Source organism: Sturnira hondurensis, unplaced genomic scaffold (assembly GCF_014824575.4).
Source record: "Sturnira hondurensis isolate 20B ecotype Veracruz unplaced genomic scaffold, ASM1482457v3 Scaffold0008196, whole genome shotgun sequence".
NCBI classification, from domain to species: Eukaryota; Metazoa; Chordata; class Mammalia; order Chiroptera; family Phyllostomidae; genus Sturnira; species Sturnira hondurensis.
The window spans coordinates 7404659-7425453 of record NW_028080827.1 but is presented as its reverse complement, the minus strand read 5'-3'; the positions used below and the strand labels follow the sequence as shown (position 1 = coordinate 7425453).

At 38.0% G+C, this 20795-nt stretch overlaps 1 protein-coding gene across 7 annotated transcripts in view; it reads left to right on the top strand.

The window, feature by feature from the left end:
• The window catches only part of ATOSA (atos homolog A), a 97114-nt gene extending 83417 nt beyond the window's left edge, over window positions 1-13697 (top strand). For all 7 annotated transcript variants that reach the window (XM_037054663.1, XM_037054662.1, XM_037054660.1 and 4 more), the window contains 4 exons: window positions 663-821; window positions 6399-6467; window positions 8980-9179; window positions 12717-13697. In XM_037054663.1, coding sequence (XP_036910558.1) covers window positions 663-821; window positions 6399-6467; window positions 8980-9179; window positions 12717-12870 — 582 coding nt within the window. In that variant the 3' untranslated portion in view covers window positions 12871-13697. The remainder of the gene's footprint in view (window positions 1-662; window positions 822-6398; window positions 6468-8979; window positions 9180-12716) is intronic.
• The last annotated feature ends 7098 nt before the right edge of the window (window positions 13698-20795 follow it).

The following is a 20795-nucleotide window of genomic DNA, read 5'->3' as shown; positions in this document are numbered from 1 at the left end:
CTGGGAGTTGAACCAGTGACCCTTTGGTTTGCAGGCTGGTGCTCAATCCACTGAGCCACACCAACCAGGGATGAAATGTTTCTTATACCTGGGAAGATAAACACTAAGTTGTTAGAATGGTTGTCTCAACAAGTGAGCTTGGGAGAGATGGATAAGCATCTTCCCTGCTGTTCATATTTCTGTACTTCTAAGTTTTCCTTAAGACATATTTATTTCTTGGTTAAAAGTTATAAGTATTTGGTTTTCTCTTTTGATGGAACTTTAGTATATGACCTAATAACAAGCTTTTGAGTGCTTCTCTGTACTTAGCACCATGTATAGTCTCTATAAAATTTCTGATACTATACCTGCTCTGGTCAAGTATATTGCATTTACAGAGAAAAGAATAATATATTAAACAATCAGGTCTAACTAATGGTGAAATTCAGGGATAGTTGAGCATGGGTTGGAGTAGTGAAAGGAGGCCAGATTCAATCGGATGGTAGAGGATTGCTGGGGGAATGGTTCATTTTAGGTCAGATGAACATCTAAAATGAGGACGTGACAATGGAACAACCTCTTGTCTAATGCCAGATGCATAGTGATGTATTTCTTTAAATACAAAACAAAATGAATGAGTTAACTGTTTAAACTTACAACTAAAAAATTAATGTGTCTTCCAGGAATCTGTCTTGAACTATCGATTAGACCCTCTCGGCATTGTTGATGGCTTTACTGCCGAGGTCGGGGCCAGTGGTGTTTTCTGCCCCACGCACTTGATTCTTCCAGTTGAAGTGTCATTCTACAGTGTTTCAGATGATAATGCTCCCTCTCCTTATATGGCAAGTATTTTTAAAATTGTCTTTTTCTGCTAAAATCAACCAACTTAAAGACAGATGTCTTCAATTAAGTTCAGGGAGCTTGAGGGACTACTTTGGTGCGATGCTTGAAAATATAAAGTAAGAGAAAATTGAGGGCTGAATAGAGACTAATGAATATACCAAGCAAAATGTTACCTCACAGCTTCTTTCTGAGCTAGCTCTAAAAATAGATATCCTCTTTTGCATTTGGCAGTGGTGCTGAAAATTGTTTCTCTGTGATTTGAAAAAATAATGAAAAATTTGATTATTGGTTGACACTATAAATCCTTATCTTTCTAACTTCACACAAATTCTCAAGTGCTAGGGTTGCCTTCACGTGTGATCCTCATCTCAGTAGAGCTTAGGTAAAAATTTGGTGACCAAGGCTTCTCTGAGGCCCCTTTATCCACTGTCTCCTGTTTGGTTTGTCTTTAGACCAGTTTATTCTAATTCTAGGGTTCTTTAGAATATTAGTTATTTCTGACTGTGTGCAAATGTTTTACTGAAAAGTAGGATAGCTAAGAGGAATTAGAGCACAGTTTTAAGCCTTACAATCCTATGATTTCATCTTTTCCATTTTTTATTTCAATGGATTTAGGATAAAATAGGCCTTCGACTGCAAAAATGGTACCAAGTCCTGGAGTATGATTAGTATCAGCCCTTTTCCAAAATACAAAGAGGGAGAAGTGGCTAGCAATGGAAGTCTGTAAAAGGTGTATAGGGACAGTATCGAATATAGAGGTAGAGCTGGGCTTTCATGTTTAGTCTTAGTTTGGGGAGTCCGAGGTATATAATTGCTGCAGGCACAGAAACATACAGCTCTCATCTTGCTACTTGAATATTCCAGCTACCACCTGGCCCAATTGCTTCCTCTCCCCCATCTTTTAGATTTTCAAGGACATTAATGACTGTCTTTTGTTACTAATAAAAGTTCAGAAGAGGGAATTTACATAATTGAGAAAGAACAGAGGAAAAAAAGTTTTACTTTTTTGAGGACCTGATATAGCTTATTCATTATTGGCGCAGTTTGCTCAAGAAAGCCTTACTCCATTCTAAAGGTGAACATTTTACTCAAGATCCTGATCAGCATTTCGTACTTTGATAGAAAAGGCATGCTGGTGCCTGCTCATTTATTCAAAGTTTTCTTTTCCCAATAATATTTACATTTGTGGATCATAATCACAATGATGCACAACATTGGTTATTATGAAAAACAAGGCCCCCACCTTTACAAACCTGCCCATATCATATAAGCCACCAATTTTATTTGTTCACCGCAGAAAGAGGTGTATACTTTTCTATTATAATTCTTGGAAAAAATAGCTGCTAATTTTGGGTAATTAATATAATGGAATGTACCCTTTGAGATAAGTCCAGTATCGGGATAAAAGTGTATCATTGTGGGGGCATCTTTGCCCACAAGTCCCCCTGTCTGCCACAGATGAGAGTAAACACTGCCAAGACATGATCTGCTTGGGGAGGAAGGCGGCCGATCCCTCAAAGGGGAAGGGCCAGGAGCCCCTTCCTCCAGGGGCTTTTATTGGGTTGTAATACACAGGAATACAGGGAGGCAAGGATCAAACAGTAAATAACATTTCAAAGAAATCTGAGAGCTTAGTCTGAGTCAGTCTCTGTTAGGAAAGAGGGTTGCAGAAACTTTGGGAGACATACTCATTTCCTGCTCGGACCCTTATCATATGAATGAAAGCACTCTTAGCAAAGCAGGTTTCACAGGACTTTTAAGAATTCTTTCTTATGCCTGATTAGCCCCGGGGAACCCATTCCCAGCATAAGTCTGCACCACCCTCTGTCATGGTTTTCAGGCTTAAGTCAGGCAGAGGAGGCATATAGCCAGAGAATTCTCAGAGACTTCTTACAGACAGACTGAGAACTCAGGCTTCATTAAAGCCAGGGGGTGAGCGTCCATCACCCCCTTTCTCCATAGCCCCCCAAGTCCTTCCCTGGAGCCTCCACATGATCATGCCTGTCTTAGGTGATCCCCCTCTTTGGGGAATCTTACCCGTCCTTGGCTAACTGATCAAGCATTGGGGGCCAGTTATGGAAAAAGGAGCAGAAGCAGCGCCCCTGCCAAGGAGATAAGCTTTGTCTCCTTAGTGGCTTATGGTCAGAAGGGCTCTCAGTCAGCCTTAGTTAGCCATGGGGGGTTTCAGCTCCTGAAACCAGGCAGGGTGGTCCCTAACATATCGTACTGGAATGCTTACAATATTAGAATATAAATGTGAAGATGTCCATTTTGCTTTACTGGGAAGGACATCAAGAAGTCTCATCAGTTTCACATGTTCTGTTACATAGTGATAGAAAACTGAAAGATAAGATCTAAAATACTGTAATCTGTCATTAGTGTATAGAGTCCAGATGACCATTAGGATGGCTCAGAAATAAGATAAAAGAGTGAATTGGCTGAAAATCAGCTCAAGTAAATATCTTTGAGTGAAATTTATGAGCAAGAGATCATTTATAAAAGCAAAACAGCATTTATACTTGACCTTGGTTGACATCTAAAAAATAAAGATCAAGAGATAAAGGATTTTGTCACTCCGTCTCCAGAAAGTACACACAAATAGTTATGGATTATGAAGAAATGCTGGACAGAGTTTAAATCAGGTTATTAAACTAGTCTGTTCTTAAAGAATCTCTAATTTACTTTTTTCTGATAATATTCTTCTGTAAGCTTTTCATTATGTCATTTTTTCTAAGTTTACTCATTAGAAATGGGTTTCCTTTCTAAATGATGCAGTCCAAATCTTAGACCACACATCTTTCCTATTGAAAATTAGTAAAAGTAATCTTGTTCAGGGAATCTTATTTACATACTGGTAATTCTATCTGTTTTCAAAGGACTGATCATGTTTTGATAAAATAATATATATCACAGACACCAAACTCGTACTTGTTACTCTAATAATAACCTTGGGACCTCTCATTATAAATTACACAAATGGCTTACAAAGGTAAAATTTTGTGCAGAAAGTTCGTGTGTGTAGAAGTGGTGCAGGACTTTTCATTAAATAATTCCTTGGAGATTAACTCAAAGCCATGTAGTGTCTGCAATTGGGTATCGGTGGTAAAAATGTCCTTCCAGTGTTGTATGATACGGCAACTCTCCACAGTCTAGACACTGTCACATGGTGGAACAAGCAGGAAGGTGTAAAGCAAGTGTGCAGTAGCAAATTCATGGTATAACTTGTATTATCGTATTCACAGGTCATGTATTATTTTCTTCTATCTGTAAGTGACCAAATTAAGATAAACTTCTGTTTTACCTAGCTTTGTATATTCTCTTTTCCACAATAATTTGAGAATACGTTTTGTATAAGATTTGACTCAATTTAGTTTATCTTAACCTTTCTATTTATCCTCCAATGTCAGAGGTATAGTAACTTTTACTGTATAAAAATATTGATATGCTGACTGATAAATTATTAAAATTATGAAAATATAATAGAATTCTGATAATTTCTCAATTCCTGTCTAATTCCTAATTTACCAGTGCCATACTGGTCTTAACATGGATTAGATAAGCATTGCCTTAAACTTGAAGGTTTTTTTAAAAATCTGTATTCTTTCTTTATAAATTTATTTAGTTACTATTATCATGTTCTGAAAGCTATTATAATTGCCATGTATTAAAGGAAGTATAGGCTTGGTAGAAGCTTTTAAAGAGATTTTATTTATTTATTTTTAGAAACTAAAGAAGGGAAGGGAGGGAGAAAGGGAGAGAAATGCCAAATTGGTGTCTCCTGTATGCCCCCAACTGGGCACCTGGCCCCAGGCCCAGGCATGTGCCCTGACCTGGAATGGAACTGGTGACCTTTTGGTTCACAGGCTGACACTCAATCCACTGAGCCACACCAGCCAGAGCAGCTTGCTGGTAGTTTTTGCTTCACCAGTTTTCCTTTATTTGTTTAGGGGGGGTGGGGTGGTGAGGAAGAATAGTAATATATTGCTTGGAGCATTGTGATTATAAAATCATTTATATATATATATATATTTTTTTTTTACTTTTTCTTTCTGGAACTAGGAAGAAGAGGGACAGTATATGCCACTGAATTTTTCATATAGAGCAGATTGTAAGAGAGAGTGTTAAAAGCTTTGTTGCTATTTTCAGTAGGGTTGCAGTTTGTCTATATGCCATTTTCATGCTCTAAATGACCATGCGATAAATCATATTTGTCAAGAACCACATTTCTTCTCAGTGCCCATTTCCGTGGTAGCTTTACAGTGTGATGTCAAGTGCTGTTCACTTGGAGTTGTGATATTTCCATATTAGAGTCTGTTTTTTCCTTTTATCTTTTTCCACTCCGTTTTACCTAACCTCCCACCCCTCCCCACCCCTGCCCTTGCCTATCTTTCAAACACACAGATGTTGCCTGGTGGAACAATCCTGTTTTATATTTATTTTTACATAAGGTTTGACATGTTTGGGCATACACAGCATAAAATGATGGGATACAAAATGTAGAGCATACAGTTTTTCTACTTAACTATCTTAACTACTGCAAAGAACACTTAGCACAGTTTAAACAAATGAATGAGCATTCTTTTCCTACCACTCTCTGAGGATCACCATATTTTGCCATATATAATGCACACTCATGGTTTCGTGTGCATTATACACAGAGTTATTATGCCCATGGTATGTAATCATTATACCCATATATAATGCATATCCTTCTTTTTCCCTCAAAAATTCGGGCAAAAACCTGCACATTATACATGGCAAAATACCGTAAGTATCACAGTTACCACCTGTCGTCACTTGATTGTTCTGGTTATCTGGAAATTGTCACACAATCAAAGCTTCCCTTGTTTTAATTTATACTTCTTTCCCATTTGGGGAGTGTTGCAATGATTAGAACATCCTTCTCATAAAACTATGTTATATAACCCAGCAGTGCTTCTCAAATGTGTGTATGATATCATCTGGGAAGTCTTGTTAAAATGCAGGCTTGGTTCGGTGTGCCTGGGGAGAAGCCAGAAGTTCTGCAGGTCTAACAAGCTCACAGGTGATGCTGATGATGCTGGTCTGTCTCTGATCCGTAGTCTGAAGAACTGACTGGGCTTTTGGCTGAGACTTAGCTCCTTCCACATTCTTGACTTTTTGTATGTCCAAAGACTAAAAACTATTTTTCTTCTTCACCTCCTTCTTCCTGCATGATACAAGGAAATAATCCTATCACTTCCCTTTATCCTTTCAGGGAGCTTCTTACATCTATATCTTATATTTTAATAGAAATTTCAAGCAGTTTTGTGTTATATAATTGTTATTTATTTGATATATTTATTTGTTATTTATTATACATTTGATGTTATGTATTATTTATTGCAACATCTTCTGGGAAGAACAATAAACTGTTTTTATACCAATGGGACCGTCACTATTTCATATTCATAGAGTGTATCTGTATTAAAGCAATGTGAGTGTTTTTCCATACAAATAGAATTCTGAAATTTTAGTAACTCATGGTTTATTATTATTTTAGTCCTTTATATACATATGCATCAGTTTGTACTCAATTTGTCTTCTTTTATTTCAAGGGTGTGATCACTTTAGAGTCCCTTGGTAAAAGGGGTTATCGAGTACCTCCTTCAGGAACAATACAAGTGGTATGTGTTTTATAGCCTACAATTGCAATAATCATTCTCTCACATGCATATAGAACTTAGCCCTTTCTCCTGCTACTGCTGCTGCAACAACTTTGGTAAGTAACAGTGGGGCTGCAGCTTTCTTTGGAGTTTCCCTGCTCTGCCCCAGGAATGATCGTTGGGGGCCTCCATAGAAGGAAAGCATTAATAAGCTGATTAAGGTGAATGCATTAGAAAAAAATAGTATTACAGCAGTTTACAGAACTTAAATGGAGCTAGTTTCAATAAAATCAGAACCTAACAGTACCAGGGCCTTATTTAAAATAGTAAGCCAGATTGAGACCTCCCTATTCAAAATGAGACCCCAAATATTTGTATTGCTTTGGCAGGACAACTTGGGAAACAAAATTGTATTATCCCTAGGGTAATTTCTAAACTGATGGAATGAGATGGTCACACAAAATGTAGTCTGACAGATGTAGGGGCAGAGAAGGCGTAGTTTGGGTTCAGGAGAACTCTAGCCCAGAGCAATCCTTCATCATCCTTGGTTTACGGTTCTCAGGAGAGTAGTTTGGTATAAAGGCCACTTTGCCACTGAATTCATCTCCAAGTCAGATCCAGGATAATCTTGAAAGCCCAGAAGTCTGCCTATTACAGAATTGGCTTTGCACATTAAAAAGAGTCTCACTGATGTATGTCAATTATACCTCAGTAAAGCTAAATTTTAAAAAAATCTAGTGAGTTCCTTACACTTAGGATCTGATATAATTCAACAAGCCTTTTTATGACCTTTGGCTTCATCAGACCACTTTTACTCATCACCTGCGTTCCAGTACGGAAAAGGAGGCTGTACGTTTCTTTATTGCCTATCACACAGGAATGAAGCATAGTACTATGCAAATGTGTACATATATGTAAGTTTTACTCAGGAAGAATCACTGCATATTAAGTAAAATTTATGTTGAATGGAAATCTTGAACTGAAAGAAGGAGAATTTGTTCTCTTGCCTCTGGCTGTGTAGCTCATGTGAAGGTGTGAGTCACTGGAAAGCTAGCTGTCAGTTGTCCTAATAATGAAGCATAAACACAAAGGCAGCATGTTTACCTCTTGTTTGAGGACTGCCAACTTTAATGATTAATTTTAAATATGAAGTTTAGGTATGTCTTTAATTTCTTACATAATTTAATTATGTGTAAACATGGTTTGAACTCCTGGCTTGCTAGTTGTGTGGTTTGTTGAATGTATTATCGTTAATCTTTAGACTCACTAGATTTTGAAGAGTTGGATCATGATATTGATATATTTCTCATTTTGATTCAGTGAGTGATGTCCAGTGCCACGGATGAGCTTCAGAAAGCATGGGCACCAAGTTACCTATTGATGTGTTGGTAATTTGGTTAAAGTCAGATCAGCAGCTTGGGATTTTGTTTATAAATTAGTATTTTAAAAACTAGTATTAATTCAAATACATATTTTGGTTTATTTATGATGATTTTAAAAAGTGTCACTGCAGTTTTTGAAATGAATCCAATTATGAAAACACAAAGTTTTATTTAGTCTAACATGTAACTAATAGTAATGAACTTTATTTTCTAAACTTATAAGCATGTTAAATAAGAAAAATTCTCCTTTTTGAGAACGTATTTTATTTGTATTTGTATTTTTTAATAAAATTACTTTTAATATAAAATTATTTTCAATATAGGAAAGATTTTAGCTTATATGAATTTAAATAATATTTTCAATGTTAAATATCCAAAGAGAACATATTTTAAATTTTATAACCATATGTATCTAAAACACCAAAAAGTTTAACTGTACCAAACTTTTATTTTTTTTAATTTTTATTTAGTCACTATAAAGATGTGAGGAAAATTAAAATTCTTTTTTATGAAATTTACAGTAGGCACACTTTAATGAAGCTAGTTTTTGAAATAAATGAACTGGAATGTTTTTTTGTTGCTGTTTGTTTTTTTTTAATATTTTTTATTTATTTATCTTTAGAGGGGAAGGGAAGGAGAGAGGGAGAGAAATATCAATGTGTGGTTGCCTCTCATGCGTCCCCTGCTGGGAACTGGCCTGCAACCCAGGCATGTGCCCTGACTGGGAATCGAACCGCGGTCATGTGGTTCTCAGGCCCACGCTCAATCCACTGAGCTACTCCAGCCAGGGCATGAACTGGAATGTTTTATTCCAATGAGGATATATTTTGCTTAATCTAGTGGAATGATTTCTTAGAATATGAACAAGAAGTAAAAGTTATATATTGTCTATTATTAATATGAAATTTGTGACTGAAGATTTAGACTTGTTTAAGGATTTTATGTTATTAAAAATATTAATTGAACCATTTTTAAAAGTATTGAGCATCAGCCCAAAAACTTCTGAAATCTCATTAACTTTAATTCCCAAAACTGCATTATATCCACTGGGATTAATTTATTATTTAAAAATCTTTTTTTATTGGCACAACCATTTTGAGTCAAATCAGTAAATTACCATTTTAAAATTTTTTTCTATATTGTTTCTTCAGACCTTATTTAATCCTAATAAGACTGTGGTGAAGATGTTTGTTGTGATATATGACTTACGAGATATGCCAGCCAACCATCAGACATTCCTACGACAAAGAACTTTTTCTGTACCGGTTAAACAAGAAATGAAGAGAGGTGTTAATAAAGAGAACATTCGACATACAGAAGAACGGTTATTACGCTACCTCATACATCTGAGGTAATGTTTGTAATGTTTTATTAATGTTAATAAAAGTGTTACTTCAGAAGAACCACTCTATAAAATTTTAGGCTTATTTTAACAACTGTCACTGACTAGACTGGCGTCCCTTGGAATTTGCTTAACTCAGAAACTCCGATGATATGCCCTGATGCAGAAAACACACGGGCTGTCTTCCTGCAGACATTACTACTTCCCGAAGTAGGGGGTTTTCATTTATAGCTATAGTGTAAAATATTTTATATCAAAACGAATGCTAAGTCTGGGGCAATGAGATACATTTTATTAACCAGTTGCTGTCCAATGGAGTTATGATGTGAGCCATATATGTAGTTCCATATTTTCTACTAACTACATTTTTAAAATATTAAGAAAAAGGGAAGATTATTAATATATTTTATTTAACCCAATATATCCAAATGTCATAATTTGAATATATAATCAACATAATATTATGAGTAATGTATTTTATATTCTTCATTATTATAAATATAATATAAATATAAATAAGATATTTTATTCTTTATTATTTATACTAAATACTTAAAATCAAGCACATATTTTATGTTAACAGGACAATTCACTTTAAAAAATTTTTTTTGATTGATTTCTTTTAAAGAAAGAAAGAAACATCCATTTGTTTTTCCACTTATTTATGCAATCGTTGATTTTTAAAAAATATTTATTTATTTTTAGAGAGGGGAAGGGAGGGAGAAATAGAGGGAGAGAAACATCAATGTGTAGTTGCATTCACGTGGTCCCCACTGGGGACCTGGCCCGCAGCCTAGGATGTGCCCTGACTGGGAATTGAAGCAGTAACCCTTTGTTTCACAGGCTGGTGCTCAGTCCACTGAGCCACACCAGCCAGGGACCATTGGTTGATTCTTGTATGTGCCCTGACTGAGGATCAACCTGGGTGTATCAGGATGACACTAACCAACTGAACTACCCAGCCAGGACTATATAGCACAGTTTAGTTTAAGCCAGCCATATTTCAAGTGCTTAGTCACCACATGTGGCTAGTGGCTGCTATATTAGACAGAGAAGTTATTAACCTTCACTCATTCATTCCATGAATATTTATGTGTTAAGCGTGTTTCTAGGCACTAGGAAACAGCTGTGACAAAATCTCTATTCTCATAGCGTTTATATTTCTAATAATTCCTTTAGAAATATCTTTTTTGCTGACTCTTACTACCAAGCTCATAGCTGTAGGTTGTGAGAAACCACTTCTTTGCCCTTGAAGTCCAAGTTGCCAGAATCCTAGAGTAAGGTTTTCGGACGTGAAGTCCTAATATAGCTTTCAGGATTAATGAACAAGTCTATTTGCTAAGAGAGAGCTCAGTAGGCTTTTGCCTGTAACTCTATTCCTAATATTTTTCCGATGCCATTTATAGTACGTGCTCCATCACATCAATGACAGTAATTCATCTTAGCTAAACTCCTTATTCCAAGAGCCCTATTCATCAGGAGAAGGCATCTTACATCCAGGGCCCAGGCAGAGGGTGTCTTTAATTTCTTACTGATGGTGGCCACCCACTATCTTTCAATAGATTTGCTCTGTGGTGATTCTAGAGGGCATAAGGAATCAGCTGTACACTCAAGTTCCATACTGGAAAATGTCTGTTAAGTTCATTGGGTTCCCTCCACCTCCCCCATAGCACTGCTTAATTGGTACTTTTATCTTGGGGTCTTCTGCCTGATGTTCTGCAACCTAAGGACATGTTGAACCAGCACAATATATTTAAACCCAACTTTATATTACCTGGCACCAGCCTCTTGGAAATACTGAACAGATTGTGGGAATGAAAAATATACCAAGCAGACTTGGAAGATTTTTTAAAAAAAAATAAATGGTATAAAATAGCAGACTATAAGAACTGCTCCCAGCCCAATGTAGGAAAAGATTCAACTCTCTTTAAACTTTCATTTGATACCATTTCTCTTAAAGTTTTAGTAAGCATTGCTATAGGTAACCAGCATTTACCAAAGTAAAAATCAGCTACCCCTGCTTTTATAGTCCCTACTTAATGATTAGATACTTTAAATGCTCTAAAGAAACCTCTTTGCAAAGTATGGCATAGTTCCCAAAGCTCACCATATTCTCCCTCAGATTGAGATAATGAAAAACTTCAGAGTGAGACAGTCACAGGGGTCTGCTTTAATGTACACAACTGACCACCAGATTTTTCACCTAATTTAGGAATGAAAAAACACAAACCCAGAGAGTTGCCCTGCTATGCAAAGGGAAAACTAGAGAAATGACTATCAAAGACTCTGTTTGACTATCTGCTTATATGAGTTTATATAATTAAAGATCCCAGTGCTGTGTTATGCTATAAATACTAATTAGCAGGGGAAAGAAGCTGTGCCATATACAGTTTAGATAACCATTTTCATTTCACTGCTAACTTTTTAAATGATTTTTAATGGTGATTAGGCTTCATTTAGCTGCTGCTGGTGATAGCAGTCCTTTCTCATCTGGTGATTGTCCTCAAAATGTGATAACCTTTAGTGGCAACTTTTCAAGTGTGGAATCAATTTTAATACACTCAAAATTGGGGGGGGCAAGTTGTGTGAAATGATCGATCTGTGTGGCTGAAAGATGCTAGAGCTGCAAAGCCCAAATGTAGTTTAATTGGCTGTTGTGAACTGAAAGTTGGCACTGTAGTGAGGAAAGGTGCACGTGGTATCAGGGATGAAGGGTATAAAATCAAAACCACGGAATTTATTTATAAAAATTTGTTTATTCTTACGTGTTGAAACTTTAGTCACCTTCAAAAATTTCCATTTGAAGTAGTATACCTATCAAAACATTTTTTCCACTGCTCAAACAAGTTTTTGAACTTGTCAATTTTGATGTCTTTTAGTGCTTCTGTTGTTTTCGGTTTCACCTCTTCCACATTGGCAAAACGCTTTTCTTTGAGGACTTTTTTCATCTGGGAAACAACAACAAAAAAATGTCACTTAGGGCAAGACTGGGTGAATAGGGAGGGTAGAGCATGGGGATTTTTGGTCGAAACTGCTTAACATTCAGTATGGTGTGGGCAGGTGTCCTCATAAGTCACCCACAGTGAAATGAGAAAACACATTGTAAGACTCTTTAAAAAAAAAATTCGTTGAAGCCAAACTCCGCCTCTCACAACAATACCAGATGGGTACACTGATACGGATGGGTTCCTGGAACACTCAGTCAGTGGAGGAAGCCTGTATTACAAGGGGCACACCCTCTAGAAGATAATTCTAACCTTTTTTGGATCCTCCCTTCATATGTGCCCATTCACAGAAGGGAGCATCTCTGGCATTGTACAAGGGAAAGGGGAGTGTGGAGTGTTCAGGGATAGTAAGGAAGAGGCACTTAAATAGCAACACATGCTTTGGCAGCAGAAGACTTAATATCTTATTAGAAGTTACTTTTAATGTAATACTGGGGCCAGACTAATTCTTTTTACCTTTAAAATTTAATTATTTGGGAGCTTGGTTTTAATTTTTTTAAACAAATCATTCCCTAAATAATGTATCTTTTTGTTTATCTAGGTTCCAGAGTTCTAAATCTGGAAAGATCTACCTCCATAGAGATGTACGTCTCCTGTTCTCTAGAAAGTCAATGGAAGTTGATAGTGGTGCTGCATATGAACTCAAATCTTACACTGAATCGCCAACAAACCCTCAATTTTCACCAAGATGTTGATAAGGACTGACAATGTACAAGTATTTGCTCAGTACCCAAGTTTGGAAGTGAAGATTAGCGTAGAACGGAGTGTACCAAATCAACAACCAGGAGAGTGGATCCTCTCCTGTTTCCCTGGACCAGTTTTCATTAAAGGATTCCTGGAATGCGATCCACGTATTCCAAGTAGACTGGAAACACTCATGTCCTGAGCCTTTTTGTACTGTTGAAACCACTTCACGGGACATGTTGCAATAGCAAAACCCTCGTTAGATTAGTGTTTACACATTTTATTTCTCAGTTATTTAATATTTAATGTTTTCCTTAATACTCAAGTGATATTTGTCTCTAGTGTTCTAATGTAGCACAAATCCTATGTAAAATCAAACTATGTATTTTTGACGTTAATGTTGAAATCTGAAATATATGCATAAGTCTTTAATTCTGTGTGATGTGTTTTAAGTACTATTCAGTTAAGTTAATGAAGATGAGAAGGAAATGTTGAGCTTCTTTAAGATTAATGCACTATGCAAGCATGTGTACTTTTTATATGTCCCAAGTGTAGTTCTTACAACTCCCCTTCCAGGTTGCTGTCTCACATGGTGGCCCTTCAACATCCTGTGTTGGCAGTGAAGTGTGGACTGAGCTGCTTCACGTTCCCCCTGCGAGTTCAGATTATCACGCCCATTCCTGTTCCTTCTATAGAATCCCTTATCTTCAGAACAGTTCTATTTTTCCTTAATCACTACTACAGAGGCTTTACATTAAATTGCTGTCCAGTGCTACATAACTTTTGCAAATGGTTAAAAGAATATGTACTTTGAAAAAATTAGTATTTATACTGTAAATATATGCAAAAACAAAGAAATGTGTGTTTGGTTTTTATTTTGAGATGAGACACGTGTGATTGAGTGAATTTCTGGTAGCCATCAAACAGTTTCTGTTCTAGGTTTATGGCTGACAAGAGGAGATGGGGAGATGTCTTGAAGCTTGTCCTAATCTTACTTCTCACTCAGGGTCCCAATGAAAGGCATTGGGCAACTGGGAAAACCACCAAGTAAGGGCACTTGACTGAGTGCATCAAAAGCCTTCTTCTTGTTCCCCTCAAAAGAGGAAGATGTTTGTGTAGGGACAGTGGGCAACAGCAGATCAGATAAGACACAAATACAGGGACAAAGCTGCAGGTGCAGGTTAGAAAATGGGTACCATTCATGCAGGGCAGACCCAAGAGACCTAGGAATCTAGAACCAGGTGAGCAGTATGGAATTTGAGAGACTGGAAGGTCTTTATTTTGGAACCTGGCTAGTGGATAAACTATTCAAGAAAATCTGGACAGATGATGGGTGTGGGTTGGCCAGCAAGAAGCCTCTTATAAATTTATATTTTAAGATACTGGAAGAGAAACGGCTATTTGTACTTTGTAAAAGTAAAAAAAAAGTATTCATTCAGTGGCACAAATTTATAAAGATCTGTTCTCAATCATCAGACTGTATGGAAATAGCATGAGATTGGGACCCAAAAGGTTTGGATTGTAATCCTAGCTCCAACGGTATCTGATGGGATTGACTCCCAAGAATCCCCTAACCCTTCTGGGTCTGTGTGATTGAGAAGATGGAGCGAGACAGTATTGTTCAGGTTCTTTTCCTTCTTGAATTCTGTCATGTAATTCTTGGAATAAGTATTTCAATACACATATCTAGACTTCTTATACATTGAACAAAAGTTAATATTGATAATTTTATACAAAATTTGGGCCCGGGTGGTGTGGCTCAGTGGACTGAGTGCCAGCCTGTGAACAAGAGGGTCGCTGGTTTGATTCCCAGCCAGGGCACATGCCTGGGTTGCAGGCCAGGTCCCCAGTAGGCAGTGTGCGAGAGACAACCACACAATGATGTTTCTCTCCTCTTTCTCCCTCTCTTTCCCTTTCTTTAAAAATGAATAAATAGGCCCTGGCTGGCGTAGCTCAGTGGATTGAGCGCGGGCCTGCGAACCAGACGATCGCGGTTCGATTCCCAGTCAGGGCACATGCCTGGGTTGCAAACCCGTTCCTTGCAGGCTAACTACCAGCAGGGGATGCACAAAAAGGCAACCATACATTGATGTTTCTCTCCCTCTCTCCTTCCCCTCTAAAAATAAATAAATAAATAAAAATCTTTAAAAAAAATGAATAAATAAAGTCTTAAAAAAATAAAACTTGGAAAACACAAAGTAGTTAAAATACCAAATGCCTTAAAAATTTTTTTGTAACTTGCTGCTGCTTTGGCCCTGGCCAGTAGCTCAGTTGGTGAGATGGTTGTCCCAATACAGCAAGGTTGTGGGTGCAATTCCTGGTCAGGGCACATACAAGAATCAACCGAAGAATGGTTGTTCCAATAAGTGGAACAGCAAGTTGATGTTTCTCTCTTTCCCTCTCTCTCTCCCTGTCTCTCCCTGCCTGCCCCCTTCATCTCTCTAAAATTAATTTCAAAAATGTTTCTTCGACCTTTACAGTAATCCAAAAATAAGAAATGTATATTGTACGAAGGTGTCTTTACATGGCAACCACATTGTAATTTTTACAGAATTCTTTCTAATACATGGTTTTCCACCTTTCTGGGCATTTTTTTAAAGAAAATCTCAAAAAGACTGAAACTTCTGGGTGCATGTGGTGCCCTTCCAGGCAAGCTTATGCAAGGGAAACGTGCTGATGTTTTGTCGCTCTGCTGCTTGAGACCGTTTTTGCCCGTGTTGTTTGTTTTTCCCAGTGAGGTGTAGTCACCCAGCACCAGTCTGCTCTCACTTGCCGTGGTACTGTATCGCAATGGTTCTTTTCCACCATTCTTCTGTTACAGGCAGAGATTTTACCATGCTTTCTACATCACTCCTCTTTGTGTTCACTGACTATGTCAGTAGATTGAGTGTCGACACTCAGGTAGAGATACCAGCAAACAGATGTCAGTGCTACTACCTATGGTAGATAATAGAGATTTCCTGACTTCAGGTTCATTTGGCAGTTTTACAGACTAATGAGTCATAACTGATAACTATCTTTAAGAAAGAACTCCAGAATTTCTTAGAAGAGAATGAAAAATATTAATAAATTATGAGCCCTGGCTGGTGTAGCTCAGTGCATTGAGCGCGGGCCTGCGAACCAAAGTATTGTGGTTTGATTCCCAGTCAGGGCACATGCCTGGGTTGCAGGCCAGTTCCCAGCAGGGGACCCAAGATAGGCAACCATACATTGATGTTTCCCTCTCCCCTTCCCGTCTAAGGATAAATACATAAAATCTTTAAAAAAATTAAAAGATATTAATAACTTATGAAATGGGGCCTGGCTGGAAGGCACTCAACAGGAGGCTCCTCCCTTCTGCCGTTTCCTCACCAGCTGTCAATCCCACAGGGTCAAAGAGAGGAAACAATGTCCCCTTCAAAATCTTCAGCCTTGGGATCTCCACTCTTCTCTAATTCGTTTGGTGAATGAAGCAGTGAATCTTTCTAAAATTTAATTTTAAAAAAGATTTTATTTATTTTTAGAGAGAGGAAGGGAAGGAGAAAGAAGTTGAGAAATACTGATCAGTCGCCTCTCACACAGGCCTGCAACCCAGGCTTGTGCCCTGACTGGAATCGAACGCATGACCTGCTGCCTGGCAGGATGGCATCCAACCAGTTGAGCCACACCAGTTAGGGCAAAAGTTAATTTTAAAAGCTTACACAATGCATGTTTATTACACAAATTTTCATACTGCATAATCATACAAACTAAAGGTGAAAGTCCCTCTGTCTGCCTTTTAGCTATCACTACAGAGATGGTCACTGCTAAAACTTTGGTATATGACCCCATCTGGTCTAATAGACCTAGGAGCAAACACAGTATCAGTCTAGGCAGGGAGTAGGCTTTCATCACAGTGAGAAATCACTCTCAATCACTAAGAGTAATGGAATCGGCCTATTCTACCCTATCGTGAATTATCTGTGAGAGATACGTCTTAGACTTGGACACTGTGGGAAGAGAACATGAATACCTACCTTGTGCTGGACACAGTAAACAACTGATTTAATAATTGAAGTCATACTTTAGAGACAGTATGAATGTATTCTACCACGAAAGAAAAGGAGCTTGAAGAGGTTGCTCAAGGTCACATAGTAAACAGAAGAGCCAGGGTGGATGAGATATATAATAAGGTAAGGCCCATTAACCATTAGGGAAAGAAAGACTGATTTTTTAATAAAGACTTTAGGAAGGAATGTTCTAAAGCAACTCAGAAGCCAGTCAACCTAGTTTGTGTTCAGGAAACATGCAAATATAGCTGAGGAAAGTTTTAGAAACACATTGTGATAAGTACTTATTTTTAAAATTTATTTATTTTTAGAGACAGAAAGGGAGGAAGAAAGAGGGAGAGAAACATGCCTCTCTCATGTCCCCAACAGGTACCTGACCCGCAACTCAGGCATGTGCCATGACCGGGAATCAAACTGGTGATCTTTTGGTTTGTGGGACTGCGCTTAACGCACTGAGCCACACCAGTCAGGGTGTAGCAAATACTCTGAGATTTTTAGAGGCTTAAATTTTTAAAAACCAGCCCTGGCTGGTGTAGCTCAGTGGATTGAGCACAGGCCTGCAAACCAGAGGATCACGGTTCGATTCCCAGTCAGGGCACATGCCTGGATTGCAGGCCAACTCCCAGCAGAGGATGCACGAAAGGCAACCATACATTGGTGTTTCTCTCCCTCTTTCCTTCCCCTCTAAAGATAAATAAATAAATAAAATCTTTTTTAAAAAATTTTTTAAATCTCTCTTAAACCCCACTGTTCTTTGTTCTTCTTAATTCGACATGTTTCTTTTCTAACCTTTTCAGTTCCTATGAAGGTCTGTCATCTCACTAAATCCCAAGAGAAGTGGCATCCTCCACTTTGTAGGTTCCACTTCCCAAACTCAAGTTGTCAAAACAGCTTTTGACAGTTAGCTGACCTGCTTATTCAGGTAAGTTTCCCCAGGCTTCGCTCACAGAAGTCACCATTTATCCTCAGGGTTTTGAGCACTCGGTATCTTACTTGGTTTCCCTGAGTTGACTTCCAGTCTCTTCCTACATCTTCCTTTCATTAAAAATGTATTCTGCTCTTGATATTTGCTATAATATCAGCGGTGACGCAGGTGGGCTCCCTCTCTCAGATGTTTGAAGAATGGAATGGGGAGGGACATAATCTCATCTTCTTTACTCAGACTCCTACCAACTAAACCCCTGATCTTTTTTAAAGTTTTTATATACCTACCAGATTCTAAGCTGAAAAATCATGTGCATGTGTGCATCAGAACCACCAGGAGGAGCTTTGCCAAACATCAATTTTTGGACCTTGCTCCAGACCTAATGAGAAACTCCATCAATAGGGTTTCTTAGTGGTTGTAATCCCTGTGGCCAATTTTAAATGTAAATTTAAAATATGGTTTCTCAGTTGCGCTAGTTACATCTCAAATGCTCAATAGTCATATATGGCTGTGTTGGATAGCACAGATACAGACTATTTCCATCATCACAGCAAATTCTGTTGGACAGCACTAATCTAGAATATATAGATAGCAATTGAAGCTATGATGGCAGAAATCATTTCCTGGACGTGTAAAACAACAAAAAGAGAAGAGGTTTCAAGAACAGAATTATTAGAATTTTACCATTAAGAGACGAGGAGACTCAACAAAGGAGATTAAGACAGAATGGCCAGATTCTGTGAAAGGAGAATCTTTCTTTAAATTGACTTTGAGAGAGAGGAGGAGAAAGAGAGAGAGGAACATCAATTTTTTGTTCCACATGCATTCATGGTTGATTCTTGTATGTGCCTGACCAGGTATTAAACCTGCAACCTTACAATATTGGGATGATATTCTAAGGCTCTAACCAATGGAGCTTCTGGGCTAGGGTTGGGAGTGACACAATCTTAATGACTTCAGTACTTAAACACATTAGCTACAGGTTGAGAATGGAGACTGGGACGAGAGTGGAGGCAGCACCCTGTTTTTTCTCTTTTCTTTTTTTAACATTCAAGTTTTGAACTTTATTTAATGCTTTTTCTAAACCTATTGAAATAATCCATATGTTTTTCTCCTTTAATTACTTAATTAGAAAATTACATTAAAATATGTATTCATGGTAACCATCTGAGCATACATGAATAAACCATACTGTACACACACACACAACACATACAGGAAGGAATGACCAGAGAAATAGAGAATAAGAGAGTGGTATCCTAGAAGTCAAAAGAAGAAAGTTTTAAGAAACAGGGTGTTGGTGATCATTGTGCAATTTTATTTTAATTTAATTTAAATTTTTTTTATTTAGTTTAAAATTTTTAATTTTTTTATTTAATTTTTTTTTTTATTTTAGAGGGGAAAGGTGGGAGAAAGAGAGGGAGAGAAACATCAGTGTGTGGTTGCCTTTCGAGTGCCCCACCAGCCAGGGCTCATTGTGCAATTTTAAACATTAGGTTCATGGTTGATAATGTAGAGAGGTGTTACTTGAAGAAGGGTGGCTTCTCAGATGGGTCCCCAAAATGGGGCATTGGCCTTTGTAAATTCTTCCTTGACCAAAGTCAGCCTCCCAGGAATTTAAACCTGCCCCCGTGCAACTGTCATTTTCTTTCAGGAACAAATTCTTTTTACCTAAGGCCACATGAACTGTTTTTTTGTTTGTTTCTTTTTGTTTTTTTAGATTTTATTTATTTATCTTTAGAGGGGAAGGGAAGGAGAGAGGGAGAGAAATATCAATGTATGCTTGCCTCTCCTGTGTCCTCTGCTGGGAACTGGCCTGCAACCTAGGCAAGTGCCCTGACTGGGAATCGAACCGCGATCCTCTGGTTCACAGGCCCGCGCTCAATCCACTGAGCTACACCAGCCAGGGCTAAACCGGTTTTTTAATATACGTGTGTCTATCAGATTTTAACACAAGCTCACAAATACATTTATATAGGATATATGCCAGAATGACAATTTATTAATAAAAATACAACTGTTAGATGCTTCAGTAGCCTACCCAATGCATTGTTTTCTCCCTGTAGTTCTGTGTTAAAGGAAGGCACATTTTTAGTAGATTACTTTGTGAATATTGAGTGAGAACTAATATTTAGTTGATCTTACAGTTTCACAGCTAACCCAGCTTAAGGGACTCTCAAGATATCCTCGTCAAAGAGTTGACCTCTTGAACCCTTGTAGTTTAAATACCTCCTTGCCAAACCTCTTCTTTGCTCCAAAATGAGTGCAGTATAATTCTTGTTTTTTAAGCTGCAATCTTAGTACAATTCTTCCTGTCGGAGATTCTACCCAGGACAACCTGGTTGAGTGTTGATGGTTTCCAAATTCCCACAGAACTTCAGTCATTATCTGTTGCTTCCCACTACTTTAACTCTTAGAAGCCAATCTTACTTAGAGGTTTCTGAGAACTACTTCACTAGAGCCACCAGGTATTGCCAGTGGCTATTCAGATACCGGGTAAAGTGAGGATTAAAAGTAAAGCCCAAGGATTTGGCAGTTAAAGTCATGGGAGGAGTTTGGCACCAGCAGTTTCAGTGAAGTCGTGGGAGTTGACAAATGAAGGAAAGTTGAACCAGATACTAATTGAATATCTAAGAAATGCTGGGGTTCTGGGGTGAAATATAAGCAAATATAGACAAGGTTCCTGCCCTGATGTGGCTTATCTGAGTAGAAAAGCAGTCATCAATAAAGTGGTAATTACTGTCTAATGATACAATATGTGTTTAACTATACAGACATGTGATAGCATTTAGGAGATGGATCTGACCTGATGTAGGGGCTCGGGAATGAGCCTTCCTGAAGCGGTGACATAGGGCAGGGGATGTGAAAGACTAACGAACAGGGTCAATTAGATGAAGCCGAGGGGAGAGGCTTGTGTGGGGAAGCAGCACAGACATCTGGGGCACCCTGGACCTACTTCCCGGCTGCACAGCCCAGGGCGAGG